Source organism: Dromiciops gliroides, chromosome 1 (assembly GCF_019393635.1).
Source record: "Dromiciops gliroides isolate mDroGli1 chromosome 1, mDroGli1.pri, whole genome shotgun sequence".
Classification (NCBI taxonomy): domain Eukaryota; kingdom Metazoa; phylum Chordata; class Mammalia; order Microbiotheria; family Microbiotheriidae; genus Dromiciops; species Dromiciops gliroides.
The window spans coordinates 69,711,452-69,736,065 of record NC_057861.1 but is presented as its reverse complement, the minus strand read 5'-3'; the positions used below and the strand labels follow the sequence as shown (position 1 = coordinate 69,736,065).

General features: G+C 49.6%; 2 protein-coding genes across 4 annotated transcripts in view; one reads left to right on the top strand and one right to left on the bottom strand.

Moving 5' to 3' along the window:
• ADGRE5 (adhesion G protein-coupled receptor E5) overlaps nt 1-11,996 on the top strand; it is a 41,688-nt gene extending 29,692 nt beyond the window's left edge. For 2 of the 3 annotated variants that reach the window (XM_043976155.1, XM_043976154.1), the window contains 14 exons: nt 1,784-1,921; nt 4,217-4,260; nt 4,379-4,447; nt 6,316-6,493; nt 6,573-6,680; nt 7,383-7,606; nt 8,143-8,322; nt 8,530-8,724; nt 8,988-9,214; nt 9,429-9,495; nt 9,722-9,813; nt 9,938-10,106; nt 11,000-11,086; nt 11,199-11,996. In XM_043976155.1, coding sequence (XP_043832090.1) covers nt 1,784-1,921; nt 4,217-4,260; nt 4,379-4,447; nt 6,316-6,493; nt 6,573-6,680; nt 7,383-7,606; nt 8,143-8,322; nt 8,530-8,724; nt 8,988-9,214; nt 9,429-9,495; nt 9,722-9,813; nt 9,938-10,106; nt 11,000-11,086; nt 11,199-11,231 — 1,811 coding nt within the window. In that variant the 3' untranslated portion in view covers nt 11,232-11,996. The remainder of the gene's footprint in view (nt 1-1,783; nt 1,922-4,216; nt 4,261-4,378; nt 4,448-6,315; nt 6,494-6,572; nt 6,681-7,382; nt 7,607-8,142; nt 8,323-8,529; nt 8,725-8,987; nt 9,215-9,428; nt 9,496-9,721; nt 9,814-9,937; nt 10,107-10,999; nt 11,087-11,198) is intronic. The other variant, XM_043976156.1, reaches the window with a different exon arrangement.
• On the bottom strand, nt 11,966-23,236 carry DDX39A (DExD-box helicase 39A). Its single transcript, XM_043976157.1, has 11 exons — nt 23,102-23,236; nt 20,056-20,269; nt 19,374-19,501; nt 17,484-17,576; nt 16,636-16,819; nt 14,970-15,088; nt 13,983-14,114; nt 13,749-13,858; nt 12,847-12,991; nt 12,342-12,489; nt 11,966-12,134 (listed from the first exon to the last, which is right to left on the bottom strand). Exons 2-11 carry the CDS (start codon nt 20,261-20,263, stop codon nt 12,118-12,120), a joined length of 1,284 nt encoding a protein of 427 aa, XP_043832092.1. The 5' UTR covers nt 20,264-20,269; nt 23,102-23,236; the 3' UTR covers nt 11,966-12,117.
• Nucleotides 23,237-24,614: the final 1,378 nt, after the last annotated feature.

Sequence of the window (24,614 nt, the reverse complement as noted above, 5' to 3'; positions counted from 1 at the left end):
TTGAACTGAGTCTGTAAAGGGTTGAGAAGAATACAGGCAGGGGCGGCTAGGTGGCGCAGTGGATAAAGCACCAGCCCTGGATTCAGGAGTACGTGAGTTCAAATCTGGCCTCAGACACTTGACACTTACTAGCTGTGTGACCCTGGGCAAGTCACTTAACCCCCATTGCCCCGCCAAAAAAAAAAAAAAAAAGAGAAGAGTACAGGCAGAACAGAGGTAATGGCCTAGGAAGGAAGAGGGATGGAAAGATTGGACCAGGTTATGATAAGGACTAAGAATGGGTTCCAGAGTAAGGCGAAAGGAGATATGCAATGACAGGATATTATAATCAGAGTTCTAAATCATGGAAGCCTAATACTAAGGAGACTCCCTCTCATTCTCTTCTAAATTCCCTACAATCTGGCTTCCAACCTCATCACTCAACTGAAACTGCTCTCTTCAAAGTTACTAATGATCTCCTGTCCAATCTCATGACCTTTTCTCAGTCCTCATCCTCCTTGATGTCTTCATAGCACTTGACACTACTGACCATTCTCCTCTCTGGATTTTTGGGACACTGTTTTATCTTGGTTTCTTCTACCTGTCTAACCACTCCTTCTCTATTTCCTAGACTAGATCATCATCCGATCAATCCACAGACATTTGTTAAGCCCCTACTGTGTGCCAGGCACTGTGCTAAGTGCCGAGGATACAAAAAGAGGCGACAGTTCCTGCCTTCAAGGAGCCTACAATCTAATGGGGAAGACAACATGCAAAAATATAACTAACTAAATATATATATATATATATATATATATATATATATATATATATATATAAAATTAACAGAAGGAAGGCACTAGAATTACATCCTAACTTTAGGTGCACGCCGAGGCTCCTTTTCGGGTCCTCTTCTCTCTCTATGCTCTTACTTTGTGACTTCGTCAGCACTCTTGGGTTCAGTTATCACCTTGATGCAGGTATGAATGTGTGGGGGTAGTAATGGTGCCATCAAAGATTTGTAACTGACTGGCGCATATAAGTAAGTGGTAAGATTTGAGTTGCCTGAGGAACTGGCAGGTTAGGGTCCTTGAGGGATCCTCAGCCTGTGTGAAATAGCCTAGAATGAGAGGAGGAATTTAAACAGACAGCCACGACTATGAGGGAGGGATGGGACTCATTGAGAAGGGACTATCTGGATCGGGTGAAAATTTGATTAGTTGGAAACTCATATGAGGAAAGGTTGCTGAAGGCGGAAGGCAGAGGGAGACTTTGGAAGCAGAAGGGGGGAGTAAGAAGTATTCTGAGGAAGCCAGAATGCAACTGCGGCACATTGGTGAGATAGTGGGAAGAACTCCTTTGGTGTCAGAGGACCTGGGCTCAAATCTCACCTCTGATGGTCAGTAGCTTGGAAATCTGGCCACAACCACTCTGGGCCTCAGTTTCCCCATCTGTAACATTTGGGTGTTACATTAGATGACCTCTACATTCCCTTGCAGTTCTATAATTCTATAATAAACGGGAGTCTGCCAGCTGGGCCAATTTCACCCCTGAGAGGAGAATAGAAGGAAACTCGTTTCCTCAGATCATTGTCTCGGAGGGCCCAGGCCAGGAAGTGATATAAACACTGAAGGGAGAGATTGGTAGGCTCCAAGGACTTGGGATGTTTCTGTCCAGCCCAGTTCCCATCCTTCCCAGCAGACAGACAGTGGCAGAAGATGCCAGCGTGTCCAGCAACCCCACCCAGGTCTCTTTTGTGTCTAAACCAAAGTTGCCCCTCACCCCCTTTCCCTTCCTCTTACAGACGTGGATGAATGTCAGCTCAACAGCTCACTCTGTGCACCCCATGGGGTCTGTATGGACACACCCCCTGGAAGCTATAGCTGTGAGTGCAAACTGGGCTTTGCCAAAAGCAGCAAGGACCAGTTCAAGAAGTGCATAGGTATGACCTTAGAGAGTGTGTGGACCCACAACGCTGTGGGAGGCAGCCCAGCGCCTCCCAGGGGATGAATTGAGGCACTGAGTGAATCTATGAGAAGCCCCCTGAGCACACCAGCCAAGGAAAAGGGCTGAGGCAGGGAGTGGTTTGTTTGGGGTGATGCTTCCCCCAGAAGTCCAAGCAAGATAGCTAGGGCAGAGCCACACAGGGGAACTCTGGGCTGCTGTCCTGAGCCTATGGCAGGGAGCCAGCCACAAAGACTAAACCAGGAACCTCAGAGCTGGGAGAGGAAGTTTGGGCTCAAGTACTGTAGGGAATAGAGTGTGGGCAACACCAACCAGATACCCTGGAGCCCCTGTGGGCACTGAGGTGGCTCCATGGCAGTTTGGTGGGAAGAGCAGTAACCTTGGGGATGCCTCACTCTGATCCAGCAGGAGTGATGGGTGCTCCCTGCTCTGTGCCCATAGACTTACGCTGAGCCTCAGGGTGCTCATCTAGAGAGAGAAGCTTGGGAAATCTTCAGTGGGAAGAGAAATCAGGGCCAGTATCATTTTTTTCTGGGCTGTCTTGAGCTAATCTTGTACCCCTTGACCTTGACTTTCAGACTTTTCCAGGCCCAGTTAGTGTAGCCCCAGAAGGCCCAAGGCACCAAAGAGGCCCCTTGTGGGTTGGTCAAGCCTAGCTCTCAAGGGCAGGAAGAGAATTGAAAATATACCTCAGAAGGGGCAGCTAGGTAGTGCAGTGGATAGAGCACTGGCCCTGGATTCAAGAGGACCTGAGTTCAAATCCAGTCTCAGACACTTGATACTAGCTGTGTGACCCTGGGCAAGTCACTTAACCCTCATTGAGCTGCAAAAAAACAAAACGAAACAAAAGAAAATATACTTCAAATCCCTTACTGGGGAGGAGGAAGGGCTGGTTTTCTCTCCTCCCTGCCCCCAGGCCCTAACACTAATCTGAGTCAGCCACTGACTTGGGCTTTCTTCCATAAAGGGAAGCATGGGGGGTGGGGGTGGGGGTGGAACTGGCTGCCATTAGGTAGGACCTTAAGGAGTGAGGGGAATAGGGATCCAGGAGACCCACATCTTTTTTTTTTTTTTTGGTGGGGCAATGAGGGTTAAGTGACTTGCTCAGGGTCACACAGCTAGCAAATATCAGGTGTCTGAGGCCAAATTTGAACTCAGGTCCTCCTGAATCCAGGGCTGGTGCTTTATCCACTGTGCCACCTAGGCACCCCTGAGACCCACATCTTAATACCAGTTCTGCAAGGGGACCACGTGCTAGATGGAAAGAGAACAGACCTGGGGACCAGGGAAACCAAGGCTCAGGTCCTGGCTCTGCCCCCTCCTAGCTAAGTGACCCTCCCAGCCCACATCCCTGCTCTGTCCTCTGTCAGGTGGGGAGCGGATTCTCCCAGGGAGTGAAGCCACTTCTTCCCCTCTTCATTTTCCTTGTCAGTGAAGGAGCAAAGGTGACTGGGGTGGGTTGCTCTGCCTCCACCTGAGCTGGGTGGGTATGGGTGAATTTTGAGAGGATCTGGGGCAAGTGGAAGGGAGCTACTGGAGGTGTGTTCATAGACAGGGCCTTTCCTTTAGGGCCTTTGTTTTCTACCATCTGTAAAATGAGGAAGTTGGACTTGAATGTGGGGGGTTTTAGCCTTTTTTGTGCTGGGCCCCTCTTTGGCAAGTCTGCTGAAGCCTTTGGAGCTTTCCTCAGAAGAAGGCTTTTAAGTAACTGAAGGAGATGCTCGATTTCAGTTAGACATGATTGGAAATGAAGTCTTTTTTTTCCCTGTTCAAGTTTCTGACTCCCTGAAGTCTAACCCTGGAGTGTTGGGAGTCACTGAGCCCAGATTAAGAATCCTGACATTTTAGGCCTGTCTTGCTCCCAACCCTATGCTCCCCATGTGTCTGGAAGCCTTCGGTTGGACAAGCTGAGAAAAAGATCACTAAAAGGGGATGGATATAAACAGTATCCAGTAGAATTCAGTGCTTTTGTTGATACTTTATTCTTGTTGTCAAGAGTCAGTCCTGAGCCGTGGCCAAGTCAGGGCTCTCCTTATGGGGACAGTCAGCTAGAGACTCTGACAGGGAGGCAGAGAACAGGTTCTGCATCTGCACTCGGGGCTCCTGTGTTCGATTCTCAGCTTTGCCACTTATTATTGCCCCCTCCTTCCTTTTTGGTCTGCAGTTTCCTCATCTGTAAAATGAAGTTGGGTGGAATCATCTTCCTTTAGCTGTAAATCCTATGCTCCCATGCTCACCCCACTAATGGTACTGTTTTCCTTGTCTCCCTCAGAGATCTCCTTCCCCTTCTGGACACCACCCCCTGGAGTCAGTCAGGTGAGTGGGTGTTAGGTAGGCACCTGAGTCCAAACCCCCATGACCACCTCCTCCTGCCCCACTATCCCAGCCAGGCTCTGGGATCCCTAATTCCCATCCTTGTTCTTCCTCTCTTCAGAACTTGATCGAAAAACTGAAGTTTATCACTGGCAAATTCAAATCTGCCTCTGCCAATGAATCCATCCAGGTAAGAAGACCCTGCATCCCAGAAGAAAGGAGGCACTGGTCCTGTCACTTTGTGATGCCATGACACGGGGCAGGGTCTATGTAACAGTGTTCACACACCAGGACACACAGACACGGGCCTCCCCCCAACATACACAGAGGTGTAGGGGATGGCAATGGGTTATAGTGGAAAGTGTACTGAATTAGGAGTCAGATCCCAGTTTGAATTCCACATCTGTTCCTTACTCTCTGGGTGCCTTGTATCAATCACTCAACAAATCCCTGGGAGCCTCTGTTTACTCAACTAGTTTAAAAAATGTGAGTTGGAATAACACCCCCTGCTGGGAGGAACTTTTTGTGAGCTCTGACCTGAGGACAAGCCACATGGCCTTGGTGTCAAGAAGTAACGTTTGCTCGTGGGTACTGTCGATCAAGGCTACCAGCCAATTAGCTTGGAGCTGTGTGTGTGTGGAGGGCCCTGTTTCCGTTTTCGAGGGAGTCTTCTGGGATGAAGAAGGGGCTAGGGGCTCTCTTTTTTGCCCGGGACCTTGGCTTGGCTGGAGCAGAGATGCTGGCTCCCTTAGATAGATAGATGAAGGAACCTTGGCCTCTTTCTCTCTCCTCACCAAATTCTTATGCTCTTTAATAAATACTTAAAAGTCTAAACTCTTGCTAAAGCTTATAATTTATGGCAACCACTCATTAGATTTTTAGACAGTCTAGCTAGAATTTTAGCCCATTACAGATAGCAACTTTACAAAAAAAAAACAACAAAGCAAAATAGAGCTAGGCCCAATGATACACATCTGTTGTTACTGCCTCTAGGGAGGCAGAAGGTGATGGAAGGCTTTTGTTCAAGAGTCCTGAGCCACAGAAGGCGTACGAGTGATTGGGTGTGCAACCTGGTCTGGCACCAATATGGTGCCGTCACCTGGGGAACCAGGCCACCTAAGGCTAAGCAAACCAGTCTAGGTTGGACAAATGGAGCAGGTTAAAAACTTCTGTGCTGATCAGCACTAATTGGATCAGCCCCATGAGTGACCACTGCATGTGCAGCCTGGGTGAGATAGGGGGATCCAATCATAGGGGACAGAGGAAGGAAGGGAAGGAAGGGATTTAGGGATGGAGTGGATGCATCTCTTTATTTATTTATTTTTATTTATTGGGGGGGGGGGACAGGGCAATGGGGGTTAAGTGACTTGCCCAAGGTCACACAGCTAGTAAGTGTTAAGTATCTGAGGCCGGATTTGAACTCAAGTCCTTCTGAATCCAAGGCCAGTGCTTTATCCACTACGCCACCTAGCTGCCCCCGGATGCATCTCTTAAGAGCCTTCTAGCTCTCAGGAGTTTGGTATAACAAAAACAACAGGGGCAGCTAGGTGGCACAGTGGATAAAACACTGAGCCAAAAAACAAAAAAAACCCAAAAAACAATAAAAAAGAACAGGAGATTAGGAGTCAGAAAACCTTGATTCAAACCCTAGCACTGCTATTTATTAGCTACTTTACCTTGGTTAAGTCACTCCCCTTTGCTGGGCCTCAGCGTCTTCATCTGTAAAATGAGGAACCTGAAGGAGATGATCCAATATTGGCACCGCCCAAGCGCACACACACACATCCCTAGCTGTCTTTGCTTGTTGCCCATCCATCCAGCAGTGGGTTCTGTAGGCAGAAAAAAATGGGAGGGGTGAGGAGGGAAAGAGGAGGTGTTGATTGTCCTTTTGGGGTCAATTTCATGGCTGCCAGGATCTGCCTGTGATGGGATGAACAGGAAAGCTGGAGGGGCAGCCTCTGGCAGTCCCAGTTTTAATTGGCTCTGCTGTTTTCTGGGGTGGTGAGGCTAACTAACGGCTCTATTCTCTTTTTGCCCTTCTCTCTTCCCCAAACCCAGGTGTTTGTGAAAGATGTAGAGAAACTTCTGAATGAATCCAGAGACCTGGAGCATCTGCCCTTAGAGGCTCGTCTTCAAGTGGCCACATACCTGCTCTCTAACGTTGAACAAATCCTTCGAGACCTTGCCCAGACCATGCCCCATGGGGCCCTGGTCTTCCATACTCAGGGGGGCACAGGTGAGCAGGCTCCACCTAGCTTCCCCACCTCTCTCCAGCTTCCCCCAGCCTCCGCACTGACTTCTTCCTCCTTCCTCAGAGCTGTCTGTAAACGTGAAGGAAAAACCAACAGGGAGCGTTGAGGTGGGCAGAAGCCATACGAAGATGAAGCTGGACTGGAATTTGGCTCGGAAACACGGTGACTCAGGTAACAGGGGGCGGAATAGAGGCACAAGGCAAGCTGGGAAAGTGGCAACCCCATAGACGATGGTCTGAGGCCAGTGAACTGGCAGGAATGGTGAGGACATCTAGGCTTAGGTGACCAGGTGCACATTCATTCATTCATTCAACAATGATTAAGCACTTACTGTGTACCCTGTTAGGAACCGGATGCTATACAAGGTCTAGATAATACAGTTTTTGCCTTCATGAGTTTATGGTCTAGTAGGAAGAGAAAACAGCAATCCAGAGGGCTCTGTTATACAATAGAAATATAAACGTAAATGCTGTGTGAAGTCTGAAGGGAAAGGTCCTTATGGGCCTGGAGGTATCCAGGAAGACTTCCTGGAGGAGGTGGCATAGGAATTGGATTGTAAAGAAGGGACAGGAGGTGGGGAAGGGGAGGAATAGTGTTGAGAAAAGGCACTGATGTGAGCCAGGTCTTGGCAAGCTCAGGACACCAGGAATCGTTCAGTCTGTTGGGAGCACAGCAATAGAAGAAAAGTAGGCAGCATCCTCTTGGTAGAAGCATAACAGAAGCAGGAGGGGAGGAAGAGGGAAGGGAAGTCTTTCTGGAAGAAGTGGCATTGGAGCTGGGCCTCAAAGGAATAGGGGACCAAGGCTGAGGAGGAAAGGGCTAAGTCAATGCCTGACTCTCTGCACACACACCTCCCCTCCCCCTCCCCCCCAGAAAATACTGTTGTGGGTCTGTTCTCCACTTGTGACATGAAGAAACTGCTGGCCAACGCCCCACTTGTCTTGGAGCCTGAAAAAAAGGCTGATCTGCAACAAGTGCATGAGGCCCAGGTTGGAGGGGGTGTTCCAGTTCTGCTCTCTGCTGTCAGCACGGCCTTCCTGAGCAACAAGGACACTGGAAACCTCAGCTCCCCAGTCACCTTTGCCTTCTCCCACGAAGTGAGTGCCCCTGGAGGTTGTGTGTGGGGGGGGGTGTTCGGGGGGGGGGGGGTAGAGGAAACCTACAGGTCCCATTTGTGTTGCTCTGGACACAAGAAGATCAATGGAGGATTATGGGAGCGTTTAACCTGGAGAAAAGCAGGCTCATGGCAGATGCTAATAGCTGTCTTTGAATTGAAGGAATTAATTTTAATCTGCTTGACCCCAGAAGGCAGTATGAGGAGTAATGTGGGAGTGGTTAGAGACAGGTCCTGACAATCAGAGCTGTCCAAAAGTGGACCCAGGGAGGTACTGGGCAGCCCCCCTCACTAGAGGTCTCCAGGCAGAAGCTGATACAGAGCCCCCTCACAGGTTAACTTCCACCTTAGGTACTCTACTTCTACCATTGCCAGGGATCTTCGGGCTTAACCTCAGTTTCTCTGATAGGAAGAAGCTTTCTCAGCCCCTAACCAACTGCTTGTAGCCAGAGTCCAGCTGCCAGACAGCAGCCACCTCTGCCCTGGGGTTCCATGGGGCTTTCTTTCTTGTGCCCACAGAATGTGTCCTCAGGGTCAAGGCAGGAAGTGATCTGTGCCTTCTGGCAACATAACGATAAGGGGAGCGGTCACTGGGCCACTACTGGCTGTAGGAAATTGGGAAGCAACGGCAACAGCACCACCTGCCACTGTACCCACCTCAGCAGCTTTGCCATCCTCATGGCCCACTATGATGTGGAGGTGAGAGGGGGCAGGGGGAGGGGGAGAGTCTGGAGGGAGTCACTAGAGGGGGGGGAGAAGAGGGCAGGGAGAGCAAGGATGGAATGGGGGAAAGGGGGTGGGGTCAGGGAGGGCCAAGAGAGAAGAGAAGGGCTTGGATAAGGATGGGGGTGAGCCTACCGGAGGGGCTGGGTCCCAGAAGCTTCCTGACCCTCTGCTTGGCCCCAGGACTGGACGCTGTCAGTGATCACCCAGGTGGGGCTGGGAGTGTCCTTGGTCTGCCTGCTCCTCTGCATCCTCACCTTCCTGCTGTGCCGGTCCATCCAAGGCTCCCGCACCACCATCCACCTGCACCTGTGCCTCTGTCTCTTCGTGGGCTCCACCGTCTTCCTGGCTGGCACCGCCAACCCTGGCCAAGTCGAGGTATGCACGCCCTCTGGGGCTTCTGGGCACTCAGAGGGTCAGGGGGGCGGCCGGGGCATGGAACTTGTCAGAGAGCTGGAAGGAACATGGGCGGCCGGGGGGGTCAAGCCCACGGAGATGCCCCTTATTAGCCGCGTGCCCTTGGCCAAGTGCCTTCCCCTCTCCGGGCCTCGGTCCCGTCCCCTGTGTCCTGGGCGTGTTAGCCTCGGCGGGCTGCGGGGGAGGGCGGCGGGAGCTGACCGAGCCGGCTCTCCCGGGCGCAGGTGGGGCTGCGCTGCCGCCTCGTGGCCGGCCTGCTGCACTACTGCTTCCTGGCCGCCTTCTGCTGGATGTGCCTCGAGGGTCTGGAGCTCTACTTCCTGGTGGTGCGCGTGTTCCCCGGGCCCGGCCTCCGCACGCGCTGGCTCTGCCTGCTCGGCTACGGGACGCCCGCCCTCATCGTGGCCATCTCGGCCGCAGTCAACAGCCGGGGCTACGGCCGCCCGCGATAGTGAGTGCGCGGCCCCTCGGGGCCCCCCCGGGAGACCGGGCAGCCCTTTCGGCCCTCCCCTCCCCCTTCTTCTGCCCCTCCCTCCATCTTTCCTCGCCTTTCCCCCTCCTCTTTCTCCCCCTTTTCTTCTTTCCCTCCCCGCCTTCCCCATGGGTGGGGGGAGGGAGACAGGCAGGTAGCTCACTAACGGTGCCCTCCCCTCTCCTCCCCGTAGCTGTTGGCTGAGCCGAGAAAATGGCTTCATCTGGAGCTTCCTAGGGCCCGTCACCCTCATCATTGCGGTAAGGCTCGTCTATCGCGCTTCTCCCCGGCCTTCAAACCCCTCTCCCCGGGGGGCCGGGCTTATGGCCCAGGACCGCTGAGCAGGGCGGCATCTTCCGCTTCCCTGAGGCTGCGCACAGACAGCGCCCTCCTGACCCCCCACCCCCAGCCCCAGTTCCAGCCTCTCCCCTGGCAGTGGTTGCTGCAGTGCCCAGGACACTGACCCAATCTGTCTCTCCTCCCCAGTTCAATGCCTTCATCTTTGTGATCACCGTCTGGAAACTCACCCAGAAGTTCTCAGAGATCAACCCTGACATGAAAAAATTAAAGAAAGCTAGGTATAAATGTGTGTGTGGAGGGGGTCTCGTGGGAGAAAGGAGGCCTGGGCTGCTGGGAGGAGGCTGGGCTTATCCAGGCCAAGGCATAGCCAGTCAGAGGCTTGTCTTGCTCTTTGCCCCGCAGGATTCTGACGTTCACAGCCATTGCTCAGCTCTGCATCCTGGGCTGTACCTGGATTTTTGGCCTGTTCCTGTTCGGCCCTCAGAGTCAAGTCCTGGCCTACATTTTCACCATCCTCAACTGCTTCCAGGGCTGCTTCCTCTTTCTGCTGCATTGTCTTCTCAACAAGAAGGTCAGGGCAGGCCCCTATGCTTAGGGCCTGGCACATGGGGTGAGGGGGAGCCCTGGAATGCTCTGATGTAATGGAAAGAACACTGGTCTTAGAATCAGTCACTCAACGAGCATTTGTTAAAGCACCTACTATGAGCTGGGCATTAAGCATCAGAGGTTCAAACAAACAAAGGCATGAGAGAATCCCTGTTTTTGAGGTGCTTGGTCTAGCGGAGGAGACGACTACAAGCTCCAACACAGGATAGATGGGAAATAATCAACAGGGTTGGAAAAGGTTCCTGAAAAGATGGGATTTTAGCTAAGAATATTACAGGTACTGGGGACAGCCAATAGAAATGCCAGTCTTGGGAGATGGGAGTCAGTGTCAGGGATCATAGAGTAAGGTATAAGAAGACTTAAAAGGCAGTGAGCGGGGCAGGGCATGAAGGGGTTTGAATATCAGGATTTTATATTTGATCCTGGAGGTAATAGGGAGCCACTGAAGTTTATTGAATGGGGAAGGTGACACGGGTCAGATCTGGGCTTTCGGAAGATCAATTAGACAGCTAAGTGGAGGATGGACCGGAGCAGGCCGACTCGGAGCAGGCAGACCAATCAAAAGATTATTTTGAGTCTAGGCATGAGGTGATAAAAGCTGGTATGAGGACGGTGGCAGTGCCAGAGGATTTAGCAGTGGGGGGGGGGGGAGGTATGGTGAAGAGGAATTGGGGATGATCTGCCTGGATCACAGGCTGAGATAACTGGGAAGATGGAGGGTTCAACTCCCACCCCTGGCACTTAAGTGCACCTGCCTTACAAAAGGGTTGAGGCCAAGAGTCCTGAAGCCCGTAGTCCTGGGCTTTAAAACCAAGACCATGGCTAAGATTTGTCCCACCTCACTCAATTCCCTCACAGGTTCGAGAGGAGTACCGGCGCTGGGCCTGCATAGTCACTAAGAGCAAATACAATGAATTTTCCACCTCTACAACCAGCCAGAGCCGGGTAAGGGCAGGAGGAAGGCTGGGGGTGAGGGGTGGGGAGCAGGCCAAAGAGTGGGACAGACACAAGGCCTGAGGAGGGCCCAAGACTGATGACGGTGCTTTCTCCCCCTCAGGCCCTCAGACCTTCGCTGGAATCTGGGATGTGAACAGCACCGAGGGGCCCTGTGGGGACACTGCAGCTTTTGCACATGCCGAAGGACAATTCTGCTGCCTATTCTATAACCCCTCTTGCCCAGTACTCCTAGGGAGTCCATCTTCCTTTCAAGGCAGGCCTCATTCAAGGAACATGAAGCTCTAGGGATGCAGAGCCAGCCCTCAAGAGAACCAAAATGTAGCTCTTGCTATTCTGAGGGAGGGTAAGGAAATCGCCTTGGCTTAGAAACATGCAACTTGTGATTCCTTCCCCACTACCACCAGCTCCCTGGGGAAGGGGCTCTCTGGGTTTGTTTCCTCCCCGCCCTAGCTTTGGCACCAAGGGCCAGGACCACAGAAGATAAGATGGAACTGGGACCCAATTTCCTTTTTCTCACATTATTAGGAAAGGAGTGTGATGACAGTGACTGAGGCAAACGGTACAAAGGGGCCTTGTCCCCATCCTTTATCTATTGATTGGGGGGGGGCCCCACAGACAACTCCGATGCCCAGGGGCCGGGGAAACCAAACCAAGCATGGTGTGGACTTTTTTTATTTGTTTATATTTATCTTTTTAAAAAAGCTTTCTAAAATTGACATTTCAGTTTAAACAGACTGAGTTAATACATGATAGTTACTGCCTCCTTTGTTCTCAATGAGCCCACAAAGATGATTACAAACCCTAATGTACTGTTCTCTGCCCCTCTAAAAAGAAAATTTTATTCCTAAAAAGGAAAAAGAGGTGAGATTTTTGTAATAAAAGTTTATTCTTACACAAATCTACAGATTTTAAAACACAGTAAAAATAGTTGTGATACCCGTTGTCACTTAGAAAAGAAAACATTAAAAGCAGCAAACGGAGGCAGGGGTAGCCCTGATTGTCCCGTCTGTGGCTCTTGGTTATCGGCTTTGTTCAACTGCAGGAAAATAGAAAAAAAATCTCTCTTAGTTTGAGACCTTTCCTGCCTTCTTCCAAGAGGCCCCAGCCTGGCACAATCTCCTCCTCCCCTCAGTTCCACTGAGCTGCTTGGGAAAGCCTGGTGATGATCTAAGCCCTGGCAAGAACTAGCACAGTGCAGGCCTCCTTCCCCTGGTCAGGCCTGGAGCCCTGGGCAGATACTCACTGTATGTGGAGATGTCAATTTCCTCAGGCAGTTCTGCCACATTCACTTCAAACCGGTCCTGCACATCATTAAGGATCTTGGCATCCCCCTCATCAGAGACAAAAGTGATAGCCAAGCCCTTGGTACCAAATCGGCCAGCCCTGGCGACCTGCAATAACCAGGAAATGATGACATCAGAACTAGAAGAGATCTCGAACATTTCCCACAGATCTCTCAGCTATTCTGGCAGAAATATGTTTAAATATACAGCAGTGGAATGCACCCTGGCATGTACGATCAATGTAACACTGGGCCGATTTAGACTTCGGTTTCATACCTTGACCCATGACTGGATTAGGTGAGCTTTTCCTGTTCTAACATTCTATAATCCTAAATGCAAGGGGACGGGTCTCCTAATTGCTATGCCAGCATCCCCCAAGCCCTTACTCTTAGGGGTAAGCATTGGCCAGCCTGCTGTAGGAGTACAGTGAACAAAGTCCCTTCAAAACCAAGTGCAAGCTCTTACCCGGTGCAAGTAGGTATCAGAGTCCTCAGGCATGTCATAATTAAAGACTATATTGACCCGCTCAATATCCATGCCTCGACCAAAGAGATTGGTGGCTACCAGGATCCGTCGCTGGAAATCCTTGAACTGTTGGTAGCGTGACAGCCTGGAAGTTGTTAAGGACAGAATAGAGCCATGAGTAAATTCATGCCTAGAAAGAGCTCTACCCAGATACAGTCTTTCCCTAAGACTTTTGTCAAATTACTGAGAGAAGCATAATTATTCTATCCTTGCTCTCCACACATATACCCTTTCTCTAGCATCCCTCAATGATCAGGAAAATGAATGGCAGAATAGAAAGAGACGTGATCTTGAACCTGGAGATCGCCAATCAAATCCCAGTTCTACTAGCTAAGAGCTATCTATGTGTCACAACTTTTGCGTTTGTTTCTCTAGCTGTAAAATGCATTTTACAGTGTAGGGAGAAACACGCTTTTTAAGTCAAGTAGGCAAGCACTTCTTGGGGGCAGCTAGGTGGCAGCACAGTGGATAGAGTACCAGCCCTGTATTCAGGAGGACCTGAATTCAAATCTGGCCTCAGACACCTGACACTTACTAGCTGTGTGACCCTGGGCAAGTCACTTAACCCACACTGCTCTGCCAAAAAAAACCCAAATACAATAAGCACTTAAGTGCTTCCTAGGTGACAGGCACTGTGTGAGGAGATAGTCCCTGCCTTTGAGGAGCTTACATTCTTAAATTAAAAAAAAAAAGGGGGGGGGGGGTGAGACAGGGCAATGAGGACTAAGTGACTTGCCCAGTCACACAGCTAAGTAAGTGTCAAGTGTCTGAGGCTGCATTTGAACTCAGCTCCTTCTGAATCCAGGGCCATGAAGTGAGTCTTCATGAGGGAGGGAACTCACCTTTCCTCCTGAGCCATCCCTCTGTGGATGGCAATGGCTGGGAAGTTCTGCTCTACCAGGAGCTGAGCCAAGGCTACACAGCGCTGCACCGACTTCACAAAGATCACAACCTAAGCAGGAGAGAGGCCTAGTCAGAAGCTCCTTTCCAAGTGCGCCTCCCAATGTCCAAGGTCAGGCAGCCTCCCACAGCCCCAAGGCTCCTAGCCCCAGCTCCACTTGGTCCAGGAGCATCACCTGGTTAAACTCCAGAACATCCAAGAGATCAAAGAGTTTTCGGTTTTTCTCACTGTCCTTAAGCTTCACATAGTACTGCTGCAGTCCATGCAGTGTCAGTTTTGTCTCATCATCCACAAAAACTTCCATTGGCTGTGGGGGAGAAGGATGGGGATTCTTAACCTTCTACACCAGTCTCCCTGGGGCGGGGGGACATCTCAGAGAACAGAGCAGGACAATGCTGCAGCAAAAAGAAAGCCCAGTGGTCCCACTCTGCTTTTTATCCTGCTCTGAAGGGTCAGGTTTGAATGTTAGTCTATGCCTAGCAAAGATGGGGCTGCATGGACTAGAGGCACAGGGACTTTTGACAGGGAATGGGGGACAGAAGAGAAAGGGAAGAAACTAAGATGGGGGAAGGTTGTGCCTGCCAAGCCATGCCCTGCTCTTGAAGGCATAGGGACCCACCCCCTTGGCAGAGAGGTCGGCCCCAGGCCTGGAGGGACGCACTGCTCCAGCCATGAAGAATTAGCATTAGCTCTGATCCCAGGGACCCTGTGACAAAGCAGGTCAGGTACTGAGTAACCTTTAGAGGCAGCCAGGTCCCCTCCCTGCACCCTCTCACCCAGGGAGGGGGGGCGAAGAACAGGGCTCACCTGTTCAGTGTTAAGGGTTCAGAGTCACAGAATCATTATGGAAACCATTTAGTCCAACCCCATCATCTTACAGATGAGCCAGAGGGGATGTGACTTGTTCATGGTCACACAGCGAGTAAATGCCAGGTTTAGAACCCAGATCTGACTCAGTCCACTGCTCTGTCTCCACTACACCACGTTGCCTCTTGCCTCTCTGTCGTCGGGGGAGGGCAGGCAGCTAAGCCACTCCTGGCTGCTCCAAAGCCCAGTCCAGCCTGTGGCAGACTCCCAGGTGAGGGGTGAAAAGCAGCCGGGGCTAAGAGGGGGATTTCTCCTCTGGTGAGCTGGGCTGGGGGCATGTTCTCTTCGCACTCACATCCTGCATGAACTTTCTGCAGACAGGTCTTATCTCCTTACTCAGCGTGGCACTGAACATCATGCACTGCTTCTCATGGGGTGTCAAGCGGAAGATCTCCTGCACATCCCGGCGCATGTCTGGAGGGAAGGGGGATGAGGAAAGAGAACCGAGAGGGCGTTAGGTCTCTGTTGGCCAAGGCCTCCCCACACAAACCAGAAACCACACTCACCCACACGTGGATCCCCAAGCCCCGCCCCAACCCCAGCAAACACAAGGTGTGGGCTGAGAGGGCACGTGACCTAGGAGGGGAAAAAAATGCCTCGGGACTGAGCCCCAAGTCTGTTGCCCTCTGGGCTGTGAGGTGACAGCAAGGAATGGTAGGGAAGAAATGGGTGTAAGGAGGAGTGGTACTTTGACTTACACACGCTGCCAGTGGGGAACCCAGCTGCGCCCGTGTACCTCGTGTCACAGCCTCGGGGTAGGGCCGCCTGAGGTAGAGACAGCTGCTGGGATTCTAGCTGTAGTTGGAACTTCAGACACACTTAAGACACATCCCCAATCTTGCACTGTCCCTCCTGACTCGGGGCCAAATGATAGCAGAGAGCTGTTGCTAAGCCTTGCCTTTGCCAAGAGTCTGGCCTGGGCTGTATTCAGAGCCAGTCATTTGGGAGATCTGCAGTTTCCCGGCTTTGCCCCTTGCTCCCACTGCTTTCCCTGATGCAAGGGACATGAGGAGAAAGCAGGTGGGAAGGATTATGGGTCCATCCCCGGGTCAAAGGAATCTAGGATTTAGAGGCAGAAGGGAGCTGCAGAGGTCGTCTAGCCCAACGCCCTCACTTTACAGATGAAAGTCAGGTCGAGAGGTCCCTGGACTTTAAAAAAGTCACTCAATTAATCGAGGGGAGCAGGATTTAGTCATATTGGGACCCCAAACCTCTGGGTCTGTCACAAAGGTCCCAGATAAAAGCCCTTCTCCCAGGGGCACATTAATGCTCTGGCTTCAGACACTTCCCCAGAGGGCACAATTAGGAACACTGGGAGGAAGCTGAGCTTAGACAAATTTGGGCTTGACATTAAAGGACTTTCTTAACAGTAAGAATTATCCAGATGTGAAATGGGCTGCATCACTGGACGGTGGAGTCCTCCACACCAGAAGCTTCCAAGGAGAGGTTAGATGCCCATGATGGTTTGCGGAAGAGATTTCTCAAAGAGTTGAACTAGATGGTTTCTGAGTTCCCTTCCAGCTCTTAAGATTTTCTTATTTTTCGGGTTGGGGGCCAGGGAGAAGAAAGTTGTTCTTTGGGAAATGAGGACCCTGGACTCTTCCCAAGTACTCTGTGAACCCCCATCTACCCTTCCTGTTCCCCAAGGCAGAGCTTGGCCTCAGTCTGACACAGCCAAATGGCTAAAAGCAGACAATGACTTAGGGGAAAATCAGGCTTGTCTCCGTGGCTTTGAGGGAAATGCCTGGAAATGGAATAGGACAGACCACTAAGAAATGTTCTTCTGAGTGACAAGGAAGGGCGAAGGTGCTAGGAGAGCACCAGGTAGGACCACCATTGCTCTAGTCCCATCTGCCTGACCAAGAACAGATATACAGCCCAGAGCACTCTTGGTGCCTTTAGACCCCGGGGTGCCAAGCTGCAGGGGACGGGGCCAGCAGAAACAGGAAATGGAGCCTCACCAAGCTGCTCCAGCATCTTGTCGCACTCATCCAGTACAAAGTGCTTCACGTTTTTCAGATTGAGACTCTTGTTGCGTACTAAGGCCAGGATACGGCCAGGCGTCCCCACCACTACATGCGGGCAGTTCTTCTTCAAAACGTCCTCATCCTTCTTGATTGAAAGGCCACCAAAGAACACAGAAACCTGCAAAGTAGAGGTTGGGAGGTTGGGAGTAGGAAGAGCCAGAGGAGCTAGCTGATAACATCACTGCATCACACAAGGCTCGCATACCCCATAGTTCCTAGAACAAGGAGGTCTTTGCCTCTTCCCAACACCAAGTCTGTTTTATGGCTGAGCACTTTACGTTGCCCCTTGCCTAGACAGGCACTTATCACTAAAACTAGGGGACCAACCTCTGCAAGAGGAACACGCTAAGAAGTTATCTTCACCTGTGAGAGAAGAGGAGTTGTCATGGTCCAGCAGATCAGCCTCAGGCCTGAAGCCCTGTCTAAGCCTCTGCTGGCCCATTAACTGATACACACTTAAAGAAACAACAGGACTGGGATTCCAACGCTGGGTCTCTGGAGACAGTGCATAATTCATTAGGCTTTTAAGGATAAATGATGGCAAACCTCAAAGGCAGTGTGGTGGCCAAGTTTTGTAAAGTTGCCCAAGCAACAGAGTTGAAGGCACCAGGGACTGAGGAGGCACCCAAAGACTCCAAAATGTAGAGGGAACAAATTCCTTCCCAGCAAATAGATACAATGTTCTTGTCTCATTAAACTTAAAAGTCACCCTAGAAGTAGCTGTAGTAGCAGCAGTAGCCTCCCTCAATCATCTCAGCACCCAGAAGAGAGAGAAGACTTACCTTGACATTGGGCATGTACTTGGAGAAGCGCTCATACTCCTTACTAATCTGGAAGGCCAACTCTCGAGTATGACACATGACAAGAACTGTTACCTGCAGAGACAAAGGGTCCTTACTCCAGTGTTATTAACATCGTCCTCAGGAAAGATAACATGGTAGGAGACATAAAATAAAAGCCCTATATGACAACCCTGGCCCTGTGTTATTTCTTGTACTCAATACACGAGACCACCACAAAAGTACCACTAGGCACGAAAGTATCACAAAAAAATGGGACTTACTGCCTTGTTCCAAGTATAGACTATATGCCTTAAAAAATAATATACATTTGATATATAGGCATACGTCAAAATATCATCTACTATTAGGAAGAAATGTGCTCCCCAACATTTGGAATGAGGCTATATATAATTACAGAGAAGGGCTCAAAGACCATTCTGACCAAATGAGTCAAGTCAAACAAATCGTATTAAGTTCCTGTGTATCAGCTATGGGGCTACAGAGAGTGACAAGAAGAGTGCCTGTCTTCACGGAGCTTACATTTTACTTAAGATATATGCAACATTCCAAAGATCTATAGATACAATAGTGTGAGGGAGCTGGAAAGGAAGCTGACACCTTAGGTGAGCCTTGAAGGAGAAATGCTTTCTGAGGTATGAGGACTGTTCTCTAGGCTGGGAGATGGCTTGCACAAGGGTCCCAAAGAGGGAGATGGAAGGCCATGCTCTGAGAAGAGGCTGCTCCAGTCTGGTTGGACAGATCACAGCATCTCAGGGACAATCAACCAACCAACAAGAACTTATGAAGACCACGCCACATGCAGGCCCATGGGATAGAAAGACAAAAGGGAAAGAGCCCCTTCCCTCTTAACAGGGGAAACAGCCTGTAGAGAAATCTAGATGCACCGAATTCATGGATTTGGGGAGGGAGGGCCCCAGAACACAGAAAAGACAGAGTTGTAAAAGAAATCAGGGAGCCTCTGAGAAACAGAGATAGGAAAGAACAATTGCTGAGGCCATTAAACAGGAAACCCCTCTACAGCTCACACAGCAAGTAATCATCCAGCCTTTTGGGTGAAGCCATCTCATGAGATGGACCCCATCAACCTCCTATTCCACACTTAGCCAGCTCAGAGTTGTAGAGGACCTAAAAGTCAATGGAGTCAGTACCAAGAGCACAAGAAGGCTGCCCATGCCTAAAAGGTGGCACAAAAGAGATCATTAAAGAAGCTTATGTTGAGACATGGCAGACAGCCCAAGCACTAGCCTGGGACCCACAAAATTTAAGAAGTAGAGAACCTTCAGCACACTGGCAGGACCCTCTATAGAAGGACTCAGGGAAGAACACTGGCAGGAATTACAGAGAATTTTGCAATCCTTACTACTGAAATGTGTATTTACACCAATGCATCTAGGTATGTAAGGGGTATATAAAAAAGTGGAACATTGACCTAGATCTCTGAGAGCAATAGCTACACCTTATCACCTCTCTCCTCAACAGGGCCTAACAAGGCTTAGAACAAAGCCTCAATAGACATTTGTTGAATTAAAATCAATTCCATAAGAACTTGAAGACCATCTTTAAGACCATTATCTTCCTGTCTCCAAGGAAGATAATGGAAATGAAAGGGGACGAAGTTCTCTCCATTCCTACTGAGGCTTCTTTTTTTTTTTTTTTAAAGTGAGGCAATTGGGGTTGAGTGACTTGCCCAGGGTCACACAGCTAGTAAATGTTAAGTGTCTGAGGGCGGATTTGAACTCAGGTACTCCTGACTCCAGGGCCAGTGCTCTATCCACTGTGCCACCTAGCTGCCCCCCTACTGAGGCTTCTTACTACTATAAAGGACAGGGAGACAGACAGATACTTCCCACCCCACCCCCCTCCAAATACCTGTCCGTCCACGGGCTCGATCTGCTGTAGGGTAGCCAGTACAAAGACTGCTGTCTTGCCCATTCCAGACTTGGCTTGACACAGGACATCCATTCCCAAGATGGCTTGGGGAATACATTCATGCTGGACTGAGAAAGAAACAGTGTTCCTCTAAGTAGGGGTATATGCTGTGAAGAATGGAATCATGAGTCCTAACTTCTAATCCCAGCTCTGCAAAGGACTCATTGTGTTACTTTAGGCAAATCATATAAGCAGTCTAGGCCACACCTTCCCTACCTATAAAGCAGAAACGATCATGCCTAGCCTGCCTACCTTACAGGGTAGGTGTGAGAATCAAATGGGATAATGGAAGCAGAAGTGTTACATAAAAATATGGAATTATTGTTAAGTGAGAAAATGAGTGACTTTCCTTACGTGCCCTCATTCTAGTAAACTGAGCTGGCCTGAAACAAGGAATCAGGAAGAAAACACCTGATCTGTGAGTACTTAATAGAGCCCTTCAGTTCTCTGACAAGTGACAGGCTAAAGGAAGACTAGAAAACAGAAAACAACTAAGTAGGTGCCTAAGCAGACATCACCAGTAATAGGGCAGGGATGGGGTGGGGTAGGGGTGATTCATAAATGTTACATATTTCTGTGAAAAGCTGGGATTATGAAGACAGAAGAGGGAGGAAAGGCCTACCTTCAGATGGATGCTCAAAGCCACAGTCCACAATAGCCCTCAGGAGCTCTGGCTTCAGAAGGAAATCCCTGAAGCCTGAGCTATGAATGGAGACGTAGGAGCCCTTCACATCCTTCTTGGCAGGGGTGGGCGTGCTTTCTGTCATGGGCTGGGGCTCCTCATCCTCTTCATAATCAAGCAGTTCATTTTCTACATCTTGTTCAGCCATTCTGCCCTGAGAAAAAAGATGTAGACAGAGAGTAAAGCTTCACTACAGAGAGGAAGAAGGGCCATACCTGCCTCTCTAACGACCACTGACAGAGAGAGGACAAGGGTCAACCAAGTGCTAAGTACAAAAAGACAAAGAAACAGATCATCCTCAATCCCTGGACACATCAAGAGTCCAAAAGTCACTCAGCACTGTCCATTCTAGAGATTCTAACTCCTCAGGGCAGCTAGGTGGTACAGTGGATAAAAGCACCGGCCTGGATTCAGGAAGACCTGAGTTCAAACCTGGCTTTAGACACTTGACACTTACTAGCTGTGTGACCCTGGGCAAGTCACTTAACCCCCACTGCCCCCCCAAAAATAGAGATTCTAACTCCTCAAATCAAAGGTGGAAACCAGAAAGCACTATGAATCCTGCCCTCATCATGGTCATTTCTCCCTGGCAAGCAAAAAATTTCTGCCTTATCTTATAACCAATAAATATTTGAGTATTTATGTTCAATACTTGTCTCCAGGGAGACACTAGGCAGGGAGGTGGGATAAGTACTCAGAGACCCAGCTCTGGAAAGCTCACCACCTAGTCAGGACTAGACCACACATTATATTGTGTACCATATGGCTATAAGGTACAAAATACAGCGAAGTACGAAGGCCAGGAGAACTGCTGCTGTAGAGCCCCAACTTAAAACTGCTCTTTCTCCTGCTGTGTGGGGCTCATACTATACCACTACTAGTTAGAATACTATGATGAGGGGCAGCTAGGTGGTACAGTGGATAAAGCACTGGCCCTGGATTCAGGAGTACCTGAGTTCAAATCCAGCCTCAGACACTTGACGCTAGCTGTGTGACCCTAGGCAAGTCACTTAACCCCCATTGCCTCACTAAAAAATTAAATAAAAAAAAAAAAAGAATACTATGATGAAAAGGCCTCTTGCCAAGCTATAGATCTATACCAGTAAATAGATGATAATACCTACTTCTATCACCCAAGCTTCTTAATTAATATATCTTGAAAATGAGAATCAAATTAAAAGACAGTACTTATTTTAATCCACATGTTAAAAATGTATTTATGACAAAGCCGTGTAGTTAAAAAAAAAAGTAACCAAATATTGTCACAGAAGTTGGGAACTTCAAATCCACACAAAGAGAGGAAGACAAAGACAGAACTTAAAGAGGTGTCTTCTTTCCTTGGACTCTAAAGCACTGTCTTTTTGCTTGATTAAAACAAAACAAAACCTCTGGCAATACTTTCCCACTCAGTATCCCCCCGAATCTACTCTTATCCACCAGCCTTTGGGACCCCCAAAATAAAGCTTAAAAAATGTTCTTTTAGTCATCAAGAACATTTACGATCTTATGTGTTCTTTCTCCTGAGACTGTCTCAAGCTACTTAAAAGTTTGTGTGCCTCAGAATACAAACTACAGGTTGCTGTAGTTTGTTAGTATCCTTAAGAAATCTACATCTGGAACTAGGTGCTCCGGTAAAGAATTAACAATTTAGGTGCACCTAATGGATATGTAACTTAAGCTTGTAATTATAACTTTAAATAAAAATAGGAAAAACTTAGAAAAGTCACTGATTACATAGGCCTTTCCACTCTCTTCTAACCTTTGTCCCATAAAGGCCTTGGAATTCATGGACCAACCAAGCATTTTTCTTACATTTTAATTTTTGTTCCACATTCTTTCCCTCCCTCAATCCTTCTCCCATTCCTAAGAGTTCTCTAAAAAAATATTTTTCTCATGTCCATTTATAATAGCCTCTGCACAAGTTTACTAGATTGAGCTTACTTCAGAAACGACTGTTAAAATCCATCTCTTCAAGTGAACTTGCCACTACCTAAAAAGATTTCCTTTAAATTGTCATCCGTCAAAATCCCTCCTGTAGTAGTGTGGAAGCAAAAGACCCCAAAAGTATGCCAGCAGGGCAAAAAAAGACAACAAAAAACCTGGCAAGTTATAGAAAGTTACTTATTAGGATCTCAAAGAGGTTTATTTATGTTGAGGGTGGCCATAAAGGAACGAGAGGAATTCACTAAGACCTTAGTGAGAAGAGGGACACCTGTTGCAGTGGTTAGAGACCCACATCAATGAAATCCTATATGCCTAAAGTAATTAGCTAGACATAAAGACCCGGAGTCAGACATTTTGATCAAAACCACGGAGAGCGGCCTGCACGCGAGAGGTTGGGAGAGAGGGATCGATCAGTCAAAGGACGGACATTTCCCGGTAGGGTCCACCAGAGTTCCTGCGCGAGGGGGATCCCCACCCAAGCACAAATATGAGGGGCTCCCCTCAATGCACGAGAACGGGGAGTTCTCCATAAAGCACAAGCATGGGGAAGGGGGTCCCCTGCATAGAGGTGTGGACGGCAGGCTCCTGACGACCCTCAAGACTAACGCGGCCCCGAGCCTTCTCCCTTGATCCCACCCCATCCCCGCTTGGGTCTTGAGGTGCAGCGACAGCTTTGGGGGCTGCCCTAGTGAGCGAAGGGCGCCCCCACGGCAGGACTCCCCAGGCCCCTTCCAGCTCTCCCGCCCCACGCTGGCCGCACGCCTTCCCTAGCCAAGCGCCCCAACGGTCGGCGGCCCCGGTGTCGGCGCGCGCGCGCCCCCAGCCCGGGTCGAGGTTCTGCCCCCGCCCCCGTCCGACCCGCGGCGGCGCGCGCAGAGCTTCCCTCTCCTTCCAGCCCCCCCCCACCCCCACCCCCGCCATCTCAGCCTCGCCTCGTGCCCGCCACCTCGGCTTCAGCTCCGAAGTCCTCTCCAGCCCCACCTCTCCAACGCGCCCCGGGCCTTGTCCCTTCATGGCCTGCGCTCCCTCCTCCGCCGCTTACCTCCAAGTTGAGCGCTTCCCTCCGGCTGACTACACACGCGCCCAAAGCGAAGAGTTAACTAAAGGGAGATCTCGCGCTCGAGCGGAAACCGCCTTCCCTTCTTCCTTCTCTTCCTCCTAAAGTTGGTGCACCACCTCCAAACTTCCCCGCAAACTTGCCGTGTTCACTGGGCTGTTGGCCTGTCACTCAGAAGGAAGTAAACTCTGATTGGCTGATTGGTCTTACCCGCGCAACCTACAGAGGGAGAGGGAACCATCCCTTTGTTTCATTGGGCAAAGTCTGCGTCAATCCCCGCGAAAGCAATTCTGAATGGTCCAATTAATTTCCAAGGGGCCGTCCCAAGCTGGGACCATGTGATCGGGGTTTGCAAAAACGTAGGTGATGCCATATTTAATAATGGCAAAGAATGTCTACTGAAGCCTGCCTGGAGCGTTGTGCATTGTGGGTAAAGAGCTGGAACTTTCGTAGATCGCCCCCCAGTGGAGCTCCACTGTCTTCCAAGTCTTTCAAGACGTTATACCCCAATTAGGCTCCATGGGTTCCGATCCCAGTTTATCCATAACTACTGTAACTACTACTAACAATTCTGGCACAGAGGCCAAACCCCATAAAAACTCCCAGACGCTCCCCAATCAACTTTTCCCCCCAATCAACTTTTAAAAATAAATTCAGTTAGTGAGGTAGGGGAAAGGAGCCCTCAGCACCCAAGGGCAGGAATAATTACTTAAAATAAAAAACTAACATCCTAGAAGAGCTCTTCCTGGACACTCTCTCTGGCCTCCCCTGGATTTTCCAGAATATCTGACCCTTTTCCAGAGTTTCATGGAGTCCTTCCCCCCTGCCCCTCCTCTTTCTTTCCACCCCTTCCTCTTGATACTCTTTCCTCCCTCAGCTTCCATGACACTGCTCACTCTCTCCGTTTCTCTGTCTCTCTCTCCGTCTCTCCTCTGCTCCTATCTCTAATTCCTTCTCAGTCTCCCTTGCTAGGATCTCATTCTTTAGTCCACAGAGTGTAGTCATCCCACCAGACTCTGTTCTGTGTCCTCTTCTCTTCGGTCTCTATATTCCCTTCCTTAGTGATCTCATTAGCCTACATAGCTTCAATTATCACCTCTATTTTAGACAACTCCCAAATCTATGTTTCTAACCCAGCCCTTAGCACAGTGCCTGGCTCATAATAGGCATTTCATAAATGCTACTTGACAGATTGACTAATCACTCTTCTGAAACCTAGTTCTTTACTAATCTCCACCTGAATGTTTCCTAAACATCTCAAACTTAACATGTCCAAAATGGAAATCATTCAAATTGCCAATAACTTCATCTGTCCTCCAAATCTATCCATTACTATGGAGAGTGCCATCCTTCCAGATATTCAAAACCTAGGAATCATCTTACTCTAATCCCAGATCCAACTTCCTGTATTCAATCAGTTGAAAAGTCTTATTGATTCTATCTCCATGACATCTGTCATATCCTTCCTTTACTCTCCACTTTCAATAGTTGAGGCCCT